The 16213-nt window shown below is 36.4% G+C and overlaps 2 protein-coding genes across 3 annotated transcripts in view; both read left to right on the forward strand.

Moving 5' to 3' along the window:
- Nucleotides 1-7450, forward strand: part of LOC129313008 (uncharacterized) — a 91136-nt gene extending 83686 nt beyond the window's left edge. The window contains exon 2 of the mRNA XM_054955829.1: nucleotides 4315-7450. Coding sequence (XP_054811804.1) covers nucleotides 5017-5958 — 942 coding nt within the window. The 5' untranslated portion in view covers nucleotides 4315-5016 and the 3' untranslated portion in view covers nucleotides 5959-7450. The remainder of the gene's footprint in view (nucleotides 1-4314) is intronic.
- On the forward strand, nucleotides 405-14775 carry LOC129312999 (uncharacterized). 2 transcript variants are annotated; one of them, XM_054955808.1, is made up of 8 exons: nucleotides 405-1000; nucleotides 1455-1549; nucleotides 1945-2024; nucleotides 2982-3023; nucleotides 3106-3233; nucleotides 7461-7641; nucleotides 7855-8033; nucleotides 13958-14775. In XM_054955808.1, exons 1-8 carry the CDS (start codon nucleotides 570-572, stop codon nucleotides 14493-14495), a joined length of 1674 nt encoding a protein of 557 aa, XP_054811783.1. In that variant the 5' UTR covers nucleotides 405-569; the 3' UTR covers nucleotides 14496-14775. The 2 variants fall into 2 exon arrangements, with proteins under 2 accessions (XP_054811783.1, XP_054811791.1); XM_054955816.1 differs by lacking the exon at nucleotides 13958-14775 and adding an exon at nucleotides 8805-12489.
- The last annotated feature ends 1438 nt before the right edge of the window (nucleotides 14776-16213 follow it).

The raw sequence follows: 16213 nt of genomic DNA on the forward strand, positions 1-16213 counted from the left end.
TCACTGTCAACAATCCATACTATTTTCTTTTATTTTCTTGGCCTGAATACTTTGCACCTTTCACTTTTTTGACACAAAAAAAATTAGGAGTACGTGAAGGCCTTTGTTTTGTTTTTGGCTTGAATATTCTATTCTACTTTTACTCTTTTGACTAAAAGAAATAGGAGCACGCGAAGGAAAGAGACAAAATAAAGCCGGGAAGATTCTAAACTGTCTGAACTTGGTAGGATAGAAACCGACTTTTGCATGTATGTGACTAAAGAGAAAATTTGAGACTTGTTATCTATCCAACCAAGTTTTAATTTATAATATCTCGATACATATTTTTAAAAGTGTAGTATTTTAATATATACATATATATATATATATATATATATTGGCAACATGATGGTCAATTTGCGGTTCATTAATTTTATGGGGACGCCCCTACAACCGGCAATTCCACGACGGGACAATCTCCTGATCTCCTCACAACTTTCTCGTCAGTCTCCCCACATCCGACTCTGTGTTCCTCATCCCCTTCAATCCAATACTGCGAGGCCATTTTACAACCCGTTCGATTCCACTGTATGGCTTTGCCATCTGAATCGCATCGTAGCCACAACGACGACGTCTCCAAGTTCCTTCAATCCACTGCTTCCAGCTTCGTTTCTCTCTTCAACCCTCCAAAATTCTCACCTTCGCCTCGACAGCCACCTTCTTCCTCAGTTTCGCACTCTAGAATCTGCTTCCCTTTCCTGTTCGCCGACTCCCCTAAACCTCATCTCGACTCCACTCACTATGACTCGCTCTCCTCATCCAATTCCCCAATGAAGGGGGTGTCATCGGTGGCCGAGTCCAACTCGGGATTTCCGTCTACTGCGAGGGTTTCAGGGTTGAATTACAGTCGAAAGGGTGGTGGACCCGCCTTCGTGGGTCAGGTATTCAGCATGTGTGATCTCTCTGGCACTGGTCTTATGGCTGTGTCTACCCACTTTGATATCCCCTTTATCTCCAAGAGGTTTGTGCTTATTTGTACATAAATACGGCGTAATATCTGTGTTGGTTATTGTTTCTGTTGTTGGAAGTTTTGAGATTATGGATTCAAATTGCCACTTTTGTGCGTTTGAAATGCTCTCTATGTGAAGAATTTGACTGTGACCAAAATTGGAATATATTCGCATGATTTATTTGGTCTGTTTATTTACCTACTTTATTGAAACCGTCTACAAAACAGTTGTGGGATCGCATTTTGATGTGTCCTGTCAAGCGGGAAAAAATTATGTTTTATCCCTGAACTATAATGTTACAACGTTTGAACTATAATTAAAATATAAGAATCAGGAAACCAAGTTGTCAACAATGGTTAGACAGCGCTTAACATTCAAAAGACTTGACTCTAACGATTAAAAGAATCCATTTTTTGACATTTTTATTTTGGGAACATCTTTTTAACCGTTATCTTCTATTTGCAGAACCCCTGAGTGGCTGAAAAAAATGTTTGCGACAATCACCAAGAGTGAAAGAAATGGCCCTGTATTTCGATTTTTTATTGATCTAGGAGATGCAGGTTAGTTCTAAAGCATCTTCCCTTTTATGGCCTTCGCATAAACTTACAACTTTATTGAGCTTTTCACCTGCTTCAAGCATTCAAGGTCACCTTTACTGAAGTCCCTGGTGTAAATCTTGTATATATCTTGGTTAATATTTTGCTGATGATATTATCTATCATTGTTTATTCTCTTTCATTGTATGATGGCAATGCAATTTTATCTGGCTTCCTCCTGTATACTTTACATGCCAGCTAAATACATGCTTGATTGTAATTTCAGGTGCTTGTTTGACAATTTTTAACTCTATGTTCTCTTCATCTCAGTTTCTCTCCACTTTGTTTTGTTAGGTCAAAACGTATCTAGTGAGTTATTAGTTACTTGTTGAATACTGATTTCCTTCATGGTCCCTTAGTTTCATATGTCAAAAGGTTGAATATTCCAAGTGGTGTGGTGGGTGCTTGTCGACTTGATCTAGCATACGATCATTTCAAGGTATTACTGACTTTTTATATTGCTTTGATGCCAGGAATGGATGATTTAAATTCTGGATGGGATATTTCTTTCAGCTTATTTTCTTTGTCATCTCTGAATTCCTTTCCCTACTTATTATTGCCCTTTGCTGCGTTGAAAATTTATGTTTGACTATACTGATTTGTAAATGCTATCTATTCCCATGGCAAATCAGCGGCTCTAATGTTTCCATCTATATACTTTGCATTACTTATAAGGTTTGATATATGAGTTGGGGCTCTTAAAAAGCCTTCTTGTCATATGGTTAGTATCCGTTAGCATCCATTGTGGTTTGTCCAAATCTATTGAATGTAGTGATGATGGAGCTAACAAAGGTTAGTCTAGTTAGTAGGATTTGATCTATAATCTATAAGGTTGTAGGTTCAAATCGCATTGCCGATTTAAGGACTTTATTGATGAGTAATTTGTATGTATTTATGTAAGCGTTTTTTGAGTTTGGAGGTATCCTAGTGAATTTCCAAAACCCAACTCATCTAAACTTTGCTATTAAAAGAAGTACAGTGATAATGGACTTGTGGTAAATAAAGGTTAATAAAAATGTTGGTTTTAATTTGAATTGTATGATATGATGCAGTAAATTGATTGTTTGTTATTGGCAGAGTTTGTAGTTCTTTCTTTTGGTAAACCATTGTGTTGAAGTGTATCATCAATTTAAGAACTGCTTTTATGGAAATAAGACTAAATGTAGATGGATCCCATCAACTTTAGGTTTTATGCCGGAATTCTTTGTGCAAGTACATTTATGGTTATGTATTCTGTTATTGATTTGGTTGTTAAGACTTAAGACAGTAATACTTGCAACTGTCAAATCTCAGTCAAGATCACTATATGGAATTTGTCAGTTATTCTTCATGTTATTCCTGTATGTTTGGGTTTATTTATTTATTTTTTGACATCTCTCATTTATGTATAATGCAGGAAAAGCCTCACTTGTTCCAATTTGTCCCAAATGAGAAGCAGGTATAGTTTTCATTACATAGTTAAGCATCTTTAATAGTTTTATTTGCTTTTATTATTTAATGTTGGCATTATTTTTCTTCAGGTCAAAGCAGCTAATAAGCTTCTAAGGACAATGCCACAAAATGGCATAGGCAATAAGGTTGATGGGGTGCCTGTTTTTAGTGCACAGAACTTAGATATTGCAATAGCAACTATGGATGGAATTAAATGGTGTGTTTTTTCTTTTTTTCTCAACCTTCCTCATTATATTTGGCATCAGTTTAATTTTCACAAAATTCGCTTATATCATGTAGATGTCCATCAAATGAAAATGAGTTTCTATTGTATGGGTTTATTTGATTTTTCATAGTTCTGTAATTGGTAATTTCTTTTTAATTTGTTTTCTTCTCAATTGTAATTTTATTTCCTTCACTGTTGATTAATAGTACGTGCTTTAGATTAGCCTTGAAATTTAGTTTTTTACTTCTATGGGCTTCTTATCCTGTGGTAATTTCTAGTTGTCTTTATTCCTTTTCATCTTTCATGGTACTTCTTCCATCTATTGTGGTTTGACTGAGCATTTATTCTAGGAATATCTGTTTATTATTATTTGTATATAGTCCAAATTTGTAGGAATTGTGATAGAGTACCAAGTAGTACGGGATGATGGGTGATGTGGGGGAGTTTGAGATATTAGGAACAATTATTATTTTCAAGTTATTTTAGATATTATCTGTTTAATAATATTTTTTTTTAGATTATTTTTCTGTTTTGTTGAGTGGTCCTTAAGTTTAGAAGCAATGGGTTATCGTACTTGGTGATTAAGTTAGAGTTTATATTTATTTATTTTTCAGGTAGTTATTCCCCATTCTTTTAGTTATGGATTAACAGGAGTATTTTTAGGAATTATTAGTTATTTTTCTGTCTATAAATATTGAGGCACATGTCATGAAGAAAGCATCTGAAAATAAAATCATTATTTTTATAAGTGGAGATTCTCCTTTGGCTTTATTGGTTGTATGCATTTAAAATTCTTGCTCATCTTCTATTAAAGATTTTCCTTCATCTTTATTAATTTATGACGTTTGATTTTGATTTCAAAGCCATACATTTTAAAGCCATACATTTGTGTAATAATGAGGAAAATTGGGAGAGGTACCGTATGGTTAAGAAGGAAACTAAGAGAGCTGTGGGTGAAGCTCGTTCTAAAGCTTTTGAAGAATTTTATAAGAGCCTTGAGACGAAGGAAGGAGAGCGAAATATTTATAAGATTGCCAAGAGTAGGGAAAGAAAATCAAGAGATCTAGAACAGGTAAGGTGTATTAAGGATGAAGAGGGAAGAATTTTAGTTACAGATGATGAAATTAAAAATAGATGAGAGACTTACTTTTCTAAACTTTTCAACGATGGAGAGGGTTTATCTAGTAACTTGGAGGATTTAGTAACTGGTGAAGGAGAACAAAATTTGTCATTGTATCGAATAATACGTAATAAGGAGGTAAAGAAAGCTCTTAAGAAAATGGCAAATGGTAGAGTCAATGGACCTGATTGTATATCTATCGAAGTGTGGAAATGTTTAGGTGAAGAAGGGGTGAGATGGTTAACTAAGTTAGTTAATGTGATTTTACGGTCCAAGAAAATGCCTGATGAGTGGAGGAGAAGTACATTAATTCCTATTTATAAAAATAAAGGAGATATTCAGAATTGTACTAACTATAGAGGGATTAAACTCATGAGCCACACAATGAAATTGTGGGAGAAAGTAATTGAGCACAGGTTGAAATTGGAGACAAGTATTTCTGAGACTCAGTTTGGTTTTATGCCAGGTAGATCAACTACAGAGGCGATTTATCTACTAAGGGGATTAATGGAAAAGTATCGTTGTAAAGATAAAGATCTACACATGGTTTTTGTTGATTTGGAAAAAGCTTATGACCGTATACCAAGAGAAGTGCTTTGGAAAGCGTTAGAAAAAAAGGGAGTACGGATTGCTTATATTAAAGCCATATAAGATATGTATGAGGGGGTAAAAACTAGTATAAGAACGCCTAGTGGTCAAACAAAAGATTTTCCTATAAAGATTGGACTACATCAGGGATCATTTCTGAGCCCTTATTTGTTCAACTTGATCTTAAATATTTTGACGGAACATATTCAAGGGGAAGTTCCGAAATGTATGCTCTTCGCCGATGATATAGTTCTTATAGCAGAGACAAGAGAAGAGGTTAATTGCAAACTTGAGTTATGGAGGAGGACATTGGAGTCGAAAGGTTTTCGTCTGAGTAGAAGTAAGACGGAATATTTATATTGTAAATTTGGTAAAGGACTATTTGACAATAATTTGGAAGTGAAATTGGGAGATCAAATTATATCTCAAGTGGAAAAGTTTAGATATTTGGGAGCCATTATTCAAAATGATGGCGAAATCAGTGGAGATATTTCACATAGAATTCAAGTTGGATGGTTTAATTGGAGAAAAACTAAAGGAGTTATTTGCGACCGTAAGGTGCCTAATAAACTTAAAGGAAAGTTTTATCGCACTGCTATCAGACCGGCAATGTTATATAGTAGTGAATGTTGGGCTCTAACGGGACAACAAGGGCATAAAATTGGAGTAGCAGAGATGAGAATGTTACAATGGATGTGCGGACATACACGTAAAGATAAAATTCGAAATGAGCACGTACGCGAAAAAGTGAGGGTGGCACCTATTGAGGAAAAAATGGTAGAAAATCGATTGAGATGGTTTGGGCATGTACAAAGAAGACCAAGGGAGGCACCAGTGAGAAGAGTGAAAAATATAACTTTGAGTCCGATTAAGAGAGGTAGAGGAAGGCCTAAGAGAATACTCTTGGAAGTTATTGAACGCGATCTCTTAATTAATAATATTCCTAAAAGCTTGATAAATGATAGAGCACAATGGCGTCTTGCAATTCATGTAGCCGACCCCACTTAGTGGGATAAAGGCTTGTTGTTGTTGTTGTTTTTGCTTGATTTTGATTTCATATTTTAATATAAATTTATCTTCTTTATTTCTCTCTACCTATTTGGGATTCTATCATTTGGTATTAGAGCTGTTTTATTTGAAGATGGCACTTACCGATTCTATTGCCCTTCTTGATGAATCCACACCCTCCTCCTTCCCATCATACACTTCCTCCACTAGTTATAGATCATTACGGCAATCTTATATCATATCTTGTCTTGACATTATTAATGGTGAACTTGGCTTGAAAACCCAAGTGAGTAATTCTCAAACCCAACAGCCCAGCAATGTTCCCACTGTTAAAGGCAAAGCTAGCCACATTGGCGTAGGAGTTAGGAGAGACGTCAAAATCCGTAAATTTGGAGTCAAGAAACCCATGTCAGTTTATAAAGCCATGAATTTGGTTTTAGAATTTGAAGGGAAGTCACAACACATTCGCAGGCCCAATTCACAGAGCCAATTCAACGAGAATAGAGCTCGTTTGACTGGGTCTTCAGTACCCACACATGACAGCAGAGGCCTTCAGAGCTCTAAGCTTCTATTATAAAACCCAGTTTGTCCTAGAGCTTGAATGTCAGTGTTGTCATGATAAAGGTCTCTGATTTCCATCCGGAGTTACCTTTAAACTTGGACAATTCTGCAAGTCATCTTTTTCTCTTTGTGAAATTATTGAAGATGGCATGAAACTCATCTCTCCTCTAGAAGAGGACGCTGAAGCTGAAACCAAGCTAGAAAGTGCCGAAAATTCCATCATTGTAGTTTTGAGGAGGACTGCTACAGCAATGATGAAGCTTCAGGGAACCCTCTTCAAGATTTTGCACTTGGCAGTTAGCAGGTCTATACAAGATAGCTATTGTCTCGCCTTGAGAAGGCAGATTCCCAAGGGGGGAGTATTGATAGAGTGCAGAAGTATGGGATAAAAGGGTGTGTGGGGTAGTTGGAGATATATTAAGAACAATTATTATTTTTCAAGTTATTTTAGATGTTATCTGTTTGATAATTTTTTTTAGATTATTTTTCGGCTTTGTTGAGTGGTCCTTAAGTTTGGGAGTAGTGGGTTGTGGACTCATGGTATTTGGAGATTAAGTTAGAATTTATGTTTATTTATTTATTTTTCAAGTAGTTATTCCCCATTATCTTAGTTATGGATTAATGGGAGTATTTTTAGAAATTATTAGTTATTTTTTTGTCTTCCTTATTTCTCTCTACCTATTTGGGATACTATCAAATTGCATATCGGGTACAATTATAGGCATTTATGCTTTCCTGATTCCTCTCTGTTTCTGTTTATATCTCTCCTTCTCTATCATGTATATATCTTGAACAGCTTAATGGAATGAATAGAGTTTTTGGTCACCCAAATCCACATCTACTAGCAGCCTAGTTATTATTCAGTGTTATCATGTCTGTTATCTATCAGTACAATATAATAGAATATATTATTCTTGCAATCTTACTCTTTGTTCCATCAGGTACACTCCTTACTTCTTCGATAAAAAAATTCTTGATAACATTCTTGAAGAATCTGTTGATCAACATTTCCATGCTTTAATCCAAACTCGGCACATGCAGCGCCGGAGGGATGTGATTGATGACAACTTGACAGCAGAAGTGATTGAGGAGATGGGAGATAGTTTATTGGAGCCTCTAGAAGTATGACTAAATTCATATACATTTTTTTTGTCTTTATTTCATTCTCCTATGAATACTAGTTGAAGAAAATATATTCCATTTCTTTGTGATTTTCTCAGAGTTAATTTATTTTCTATGTTATAGAAAAATTAATTCAGTTATATCTAGGTACTTACAATGTTTAGACTTATTTATCTTCTAAAATTGAGTTCATATGTCGGATGTTCCTTGCAGGTTCAGGAAGTGCTAGGCGAAGTGGGCCCTCCTAGTATACCATTAAATGTTATTTCGAAGGCTGTGGAAATTCAATTCCATTATACTATTGATAAGGTTCTACTTGGTAACAGGTGGTTGCGGAAAGCAACTGGCATACAGCCAAAATTTCCATATATGGTTGACTCATTTGAGAAAAGGTACAGTACATGCTATTCTTTGTCCTTTTGAACTGATTTTTAAATGTTCCAACTTGTGGTTTGGGCACTCTTTCTGTTAGACTAGTGGTTTCTATGCCCCATTCCTTTCTTAAAACATGACAAAGTTGACACCCAGGCGTGGTTTCCCAGAGTAGAGAATGATTTTACTAGTAGAGAATGATTTTACTAATCCACATGAGTCAACTTAATGTAGAAAGGGCATTTTCCCATTTACTTCTTGATAATGCTATATGCTTCGGGTTAAGCACAATATTTGAATGAATTGTGTTGTGACTATAACTACAAAAGCTCTATCTTCTGTCCCTGCTTGGGCAAGGCCTCTCCTAGAAGGGAAAAACTTTATATTCAGTTTTCAAAAAACAGGTTGTCACATGGATTTTTTGAACACATCATTTAACCTTTTTTTTTAAATTAATCTGCCATTAACTTGAAATTTCTTTGGGAAAAAAGAAGTCAAATACTGTTTTTGCAATCCTCGTGCTCGGGCACTGCTTCTTTGTGGTCATCTCTCTTAGGCCTCCTTGAAGCATTTGTAGGCTGCAAATCCTCTATGTTGGTCCCAACCCATTTCACTGTTGGCCTACTCATATCCTGAAACTTCTCAGTTCTATCTATAGCTGTTAAAAGAAATCTCAAGCATCTCAAGTACATGGCTTCACTCTTTACCTCGGTCCTTTTTCTCTCTTTAACTGTTACTCATCTATTACAATACTCGTGCCTTCATCTATCTCCTTTATTTTATTCTTCTAGAATGATGTCTGGTTGGTAGCTTTCTTCCTGATTGGGTGAAGTCATCAGCATTGTCAGTTCTCTTTAACAGTGGAGGCAAGTGTTGGGTTATGCTGTTTTTGTGCTTTCTTGGGATGAAAATTGTTCTGCATTTTCCTGCATGTGTGTACAAACAACTGGAACAGTGATGACACTATAGATTTTGAATTTGTGAAGGCTTAAAAGAAATCACAAAGAAGTAGTGCTGATGTATTGCACAATAAGTTCCAAGTCTTCTAAAATTTTTTAAATGTTAATGAAAAATTAACAGAACAGAAAGATATTAAATATGAGTAATTTAAAAAGTCCATATGGCGACATTTTATTTGAAAACTGATCAAGTCTATAATAATTACCGAAGTTTTCTCCTTCCTAGAATTACAAGCATAAAATGGATGGTATGTATTGAGCCCAATGCTGAGATGGACCGGTTTATCCCCAGAGAATTGCTAAAATGCCAGTTTAGAAATGATGTGTAATGTTTTTAAAGAAAACAAGTTAAAGAGACCTCTGCAGTGGTTTGAAACTAGTGGGGCCACAGGAGAGGGGGAAAATGGAACCAAGCAGCTAACTTCTGTCTGTTTTCCTGAAGTGAAAAGTTGTGTGGGATTAGTAGCATGTTTTCAGGGAAAAGTAGCAGTCGTAGAAGGTTTATGCAAGGCTTGAGGTTTGCTTGGGAGGGTTTGTGGCCTCTGAAAAGTCAACGGGTGTCTATGTTTGCATGTCCTTCATTTTTCTAATCTCCATTGAAGAGGTTTAGCCACTCACATATCTGTTAATGTACTCCAACATCAGTATGATTTGCCATTGACAGAATAGCAATGTGATGTGATAGAAGGTGAGGAAGAGTAAGAGAGATAGGTAGAAGAGAACGAGAGAAACAGGAGAGAGAATCTGAATAGTACTTCTGAACATTAGAAAATAAATAGCGTACAACCTCTTAGGGTAAGGATGCTGTATATAGTAATGTCTAACTAACTAACATAATCCACGACCTAACTAATTCTTATATATCATATTATTTACTTAGCAATTCCCCCCTGGAACATCCTTGTCCTCATGGGTCAGAGATACGGAAATCTGAAAACTGTTCTCTGAAAATTAATTTGAGACATCCAAGTTGCTTCTTCATCTGGCAAGCCTCTCCACTGAACCAACATTTCTGTGATGAATTCTGCCCTTTCTTCCCACTCTTTATTCAGAATTTTCTCGTGGAACAACTCTTCTGGAACTTCTGGCCAATCTTCAGGGGATGCCTTTTTTTCACTGAAGGATCTGGACACAACTTAAGTAATGACACATGAAATGTATTGTGAATTCTGGATTCAGAAGGTGATTCTAGCTTGTAGGCAACCTTCCCAACTTTCCCCATCACCTTGTAAGGTCAAATACCTTGGTGCCAACTTTTGAGTGCTTCTAGGCGAGGAAGATCTGTCTATAGGGCTGTAACTTCTAGAAAACATATGCCCTACTTTTAATTCAGGTTCAGATCACTTTAAATCAGCGTTCTGCAACATTTGGTTTGTTGCCCTGTGGAGATGATGCTTTGGAACCCCAACCATTCGCTCCCTAGCTTCAAAACTTCAATCTACAGCCTCCACTATAGCTTTTCTCGGCAAGTAATGAGTGTAAATTGGTGGTTTCTGATCATAGAGCAATTCATAAGGGCTAGCTTTAATAGAAGTGTGATAGCTAGTGTCATACCAACACTCAGCCAATGGCAACCACTTGCTCCACTCCTTAGGATTCTCCCAACACAATCATCGAAGATAAGCCTCCAAACTTTGATTTAGCAATTCGGATTGCCCATCCATTTGAGGGCAGTAAGAAGAAGTACGCTTTTGCTCGACTTTAATCATTTTGAGAAACTCCTTCCAGAAATTACTAATGAACACAGGATCTCGATCACTAATGACTTCAATCAGAGCCCCATGAAATCTGTAAATATGGTCCAAGAACTCGTGAGCTAGTGTGGATGGTGAAAAAGGATAAGAAAGAGCCAAGAAATGGGCATACTTGCTCATCCTATCCACTACAACCCAAATTACCTCCTTCCCTCCAGATTTAGGGTGCCCTTTTATAAAATCCATTGTAACACTTCCAAACCTTGCTTGGAACTGGTAGTGGCTGCAATAATCCTGGAGTAGCTACCATTTCATATTTACAGCGTGCACAAGTGTCACAACCTTCATCAAAATCCTGCACATCTCAAAGGAACCTCTTCCGCCAAATAAACTCCTAATTTTCTGTTAAGTAGCTTGAATACCCGAGTGTCCACCTTGAGCACTAGCATGCAACTGTTCAAAAATGAGTTGTCTCAAAGCTGGACCTTTTCCCAGCACCAACTTACCATTCTTTCTTAGAAACTTACCATCCGAAGTATGCTTTGAGGGTGCCATTTTGCCTTTGCAACTCAGAAATTAGAGCCTTTAAATGTGGATCCAGCACCCAACTTTCTTCAAGTTTCTGTAATAATTCAGGTGAAGATGTGTCCAAGGTAATCTGCAACATTTGGAGGGCTTGAGAGCTTCTAAAGTTCATCAGCAGCTGTGTTGTCATTCCCATTCTTGTATTGTATCTCCTAGTCATACCCCATCAACTTAGCAACTCTCCTACCATCTTTTCAGTAACATCCTTTTGCATAGAACAATAGCAATATGGCTTGAGGTTGATAGGATCCATGCCTTCTTGCAAGACAATGGGGTGGTTATGACCCTCTCCAAGAGGAGGCAGACCCTTAGGCTCATCCAAAAGGCCCTTAAGTTCATCTTAAAGCTCACCACCGCTACTGGAAGTGATTCTTCTATCTGTACAGCAAACATTTGATTCTGTGGTTGACAGGTTTCAGTTAATTGGAGTAGGTAGACTTGACACCCCTCTCCATTTTTGATCTCCGTCTTACTTGAATCAACCATCTGCCACACCAATTGAGGTTGTGCCTGCAAAACACATCCTCCCATTATTCCAGAAATACATAGTAGAAGAAACATAATCCCAAAAAGAATAATGACGATTTTGACCGATTTCCAGCCCAACACAATATCATAATTCTGTATGTTCATTATCTGTAGATTTTTGGAGAAGTCTTTTCCCTACATTCGCTAGTTGAACTCCTAAACCCCATAAATTTTCAATCATTGTGCTTCTTAGCCCAACCATCATCTTCTCCATTTCATCCTAGTTTCTTTTCCAAGTCACAGTCTAGGAAGTAGGAAGTCATTGCTGCTTCCATTGTCTATCAAAATCTGAATTGGTTTCCTGCCTATGTGCCTTGAAGCCTCATGGACTTTGTCCCTACTTTCCCTTCAATAGCATAAATTGAAATCTAATGGCATTCAGGGGAGGTTTCATCATCTTGATCTTCATCACAGTGTTCTTGTATGTCGTCTTCTAAATTATCATCAAGCTCAATCAATTGCAACTGCATCTTTTGTCTCTAAGACCAATTATGGCCTCATGAATATTTTTGGTGACAATAAAAACAGGGGTTCTAGGCTATGTGTTTAGCCTCTTCTTCTAGGGTCAACTTTGGAGGGATTTTAATGCCAGAAACGAATTGCTTGATTGCAGACAAATGATAATTCTTCATGTTGGACGCTGAACTCGATGCTGTAGACATGTCTGACACTATCTTCTCTAGTTTCGGTGTGTTTTGTTGAGACCCATCATGTGTCATTGACACCTTGATCTCTTGAGGTGAGCCAAGCTTCTTGTTTCTTGAAGAGTGGGCTTTAAAAGTCTAACAGGCCTAACGTAGTTCTCCCTGAAACCTGCAAGATAGGATTGAACCAAGTAATCTTATGCTTGGTCCATTTTACATGTAATGTGATTAAATGCATTGTTGTATTCTCCAAGACTCCTTGTTTGCCGATTGCTGTAAATGCATGAGATCCTCCATCAGTGCCTTGTATGTTGGTCCAAGAAGTCGTTTGCCCTATACCTGTATGCTTGAATGGGTGATCCCACTTGGAGGCTTTTTCATCTAGATGTATACTAGCCATCTTAACCTTCCAAGCATTTGGTGTTTCATCAATCTGAAAATATCTTTCACGCTTGAGGATCCAGCCAAGAACATCAGCCCTTTGAAATCTTGCGAACTCCATTTTTGTGAGCTTGGTAGGAGTTTGATAGTCATGTTGGTCCATTCTTGGTCTGTGATGGCCAGCCCCTCCATTGGAGTTTGAGCCCCCATTGTTGCGCGACTCATCCATGGTATGGACGAGTTGGGCTACTTGAGCCATGAGTGCTTGAATTTGATTCTCCAAGGTATGAAAACGTTCATCATTTTGGTCTGTCATTTCTTAAAGCGCAGCCTGGTAACGTGGTTCAGGCATGAAAGGTAAGAGAGGGCTCTGGATATGACTGATGTGATAGAAGGTGAGGAAGAGAGAATAGAGACAGAGGAGAGAGAATCTGAATAGTACTTCTGAACATTATAAAATCAATAGCATACAACCTCTTAGGCTAAGGATGCTATATATAGTAATGTCTGACTAACTATCATAACGGCCAACCTAACTAATTCTCATATATTATATTATTTACATATCACAATGAAATTTCCAGATGCAAAAGATACTGTTAAAGGGTATGATTGATTCTTCTGCAAGGTTACTTTGAGTACTGCATGTCAGATGGAGAAGGATTTCACCAGGAAATACACTCTGGTTGTCATGTTTACATCAATGCACTGATGTATTTGTTTATATCTTTGCTTTTCTCTGGAAGCAGATTCCAGGTTATAGAATTATGTGCGTAAAACCTTTTTAGCTGTATGATGCTTTGAAATAATTGCAGTGCTTGGTGTTCATATTTCTTCTAAATGAAGTACGACAGACAATATTGAACTGCTTTTCTATGTTTGGATTTATTTAGCGAGATTCAGCAATGGAACCACAATAGTGGATTTTCATAAATTCATATATGACTATCCAGCTCTTTAAAAAGTAAATAATAAATAAAATGATTATGTGGTGGGTTTTTTCTCCCTCATCAGACATCCATTTTGCAGCTTACACCTTATTCTCTTGAGTGCACCCTTCGCATCAGGAGATTTTTCTGTTATCGTAATTATCTGGATTTTGATCATATCAATAATGCACTGATCAGTAACTTTCATGTTTGTTATCCTGCAGAAGTGAAGCTTCTTTCCTTAGAGCCTCAGAGTCAAACAACTGCCTTGCTAACTCGAAAGCAGAAGATAGCAGTAAAGAATGTGAATTCTTAGGCCCTTCTGATCACAATTTGAGAGAGAGTACTCGGGCAATCAAGGACCCTAAGCCAAAACCTTTGCTACCTTTTATTGACTGGTTTCACCACCTATGGCCAAAACATAGGCAGCAAAAGGAATTCTTGTCAAAGAAAGGTGTGAAAGAGGATCCAAAACAAAATCATTTTCTTCCAAAGATTACAATGGTTGGTATCTCTACAGAGGAATGTGGCCACATGACCAAAGGTACTTTGAAAAAGGCAATGGAGGATCTAACACGAGAGTTGGAGAAGACTGAAATTGTCGATGTGTCTGGTGGTGATAGTAGTGAGGACAAAGTAGAAGATAGGGATCCTCTGTTTGTCGCAAATGTTGGTGATTACTACTCTGGTATAGCAAGGACGGGATCTACTCGATGGATACGTGGGGAAACAACTCAGCCCCATCAACAAAGTAAGTTCTGATGACAGATATTTTACTACCCTCAAGAAATAAGAATTGAAGATCCTATTACCAACTAACGCATATAATGTATTCTTGCTAAAGAGCTGGAGATATCCCTTTTTGTATTGTCTACCATTAGCCAACAAAAATATTAACAGGATAGCATTGAGTTACACAAATTTACATCGAGCTATGTTGTAAGATGTATGTCATTGTCACTGCAATGTTGTTTAATCAGTATTTTTATTAACTTTGATTTTTGATCAATGCTGTAAATGATTGAGGAAGTCTTTCATGTCACTGTATTAACAAATATATCAATTCTGAGTTCTGACGGTTACAAAACTGGGATTTGGGTCTTTAACCACTGTGCAGGATGAAATGTATTTGCATCCGTAATCGATAACTGTGTAGCAAGGTGAAGTAAAAATAGAGATGGAGTATAAGGGTAATTATTTTCTCATAGAAATATGAATTTCACAATCTTTTAGCGTAGCAAAGAAATAAGGTCACATTTACTTACTAAAATATAATAGAATGGAATGGATTGAAAAAATAAAAGTAAAAGTAAGATGATTAAAGGAGATAGGTGAGCACATTAATGAGAGAGAGTGGTGATTTAGTTGATGAGATTAAGAATTATGATTTATGAGATTTTTAAAGGGTGTAATAATTTTCACATTTGTAATATATATTAATGAGATTTATCATATTTATCATAAGGAGAACGGTGATTTGGTTCATTTTTATATTGATTTTTTCAATTCAATTCATTCCATTATAGTCTAATAAGCAAATATGATCTAAGTGTTGAGCTGGGGGCAAAAAACCAATACTTATTCCCATATATCTCACCAGCGAGCTTTCCTGCAGCAGCATTCAGTCCTCGCGTCTCATTTGGATATCAATTTGGAATTGGGATTAAAGAGGAGTTAACCAGTACGTTCATTCAGGCAACAACAAAGTACCTTGATTGATTGGCTAAAGAAGCTAGTAGGTTTTTATTTTTTATTTTTTTTGGTTTGGGTTCTCCATGGTATAGCCACATGAATACAAAAGGATAAAACAAAAAAATCAAATGCTTGTATATCAATGAAACTCTTGCAACCAATTTTACAAATGTGTACTTTTGTCACGATTAATGATAAATCCAAAACTGTGAACCGTTTATCTGGGGAACATTTGGTGAATTGGACCAATATATTTGGACATGGGGGTCAAAATTTAAAAAACGCAGAAAAAAAAATCTTCAAAAGAATTAAATTTGAATGAAAACTATTAAAATATTCTTTTATTTAATATAGATTTGACATTAAAAAGTACCGCGGGTCTATCTCCCAAATAAACCAATCAAATTGTGACACATCATTCATATTGTAAAATATATTGTGGATCCTACGTTGATCACTTCAATTATCTTTAGACACATCACTCTCTCTTTCTTTTTTTTTAATTCAAATATTTTTATAATATATTTCAATGTTTCCTCAATAATCTATATTTTTCAAAAAATTTAACCGTATGCTCGTGAAAAGTTTCTCTAAGTAGCTTTTGTTATCTTTAATTTCCTGAAAAAAAATTCAGAGTTTTCAATTTTCTTCAAGAATCTTCATTTTTTTTGGGCACAACAGAAGCCCATTTTATTACACACACCAATCACAGAAAGCAAAAAAGAAAGAACACCTAGGATACAACCTATCAGAAAAGTAAAATCTTAAAATGCAACCTGTAAAGTAAA

This window comes from Prosopis cineraria, unplaced genomic scaffold (assembly GCF_029017545.1).
Source record: "Prosopis cineraria cultivar Desert tree isolate PC_DT_omini unplaced genomic scaffold, ASM2901754v1 PC1, whole genome shotgun sequence".
NCBI classification, from domain to species: domain Eukaryota; kingdom Viridiplantae; phylum Streptophyta; class Magnoliopsida; order Fabales; family Fabaceae; genus Prosopis; species Prosopis cineraria.

What these genes read in the sequence shown, in the direction of transcription:
- LOC129312999 (XM_054955808.1), top strand. Translation starts at nt 570, where the DNA reads ATGGCTTTGCCATCTGAATCGCATCGTAGCCACAACGACGACGTCTCC. An exon ending in ATCCCCTTTATCTCCAAGAG is followed by an intron (nt 1,001 to 1,454) that starts GTTTGTGCTTAT and finishes TTCTATTTGCAG; the next exon opens with AACCCCTGAGTGGCTGAAAA. An exon ending in TAGCATACGATCATTTCAAG is followed by an intron (nt 2,025 to 2,981) that starts GTATTACTGACT and finishes TGTATAATGCAG; the next exon opens with GAAAAGCCTCACTTGTTCCA.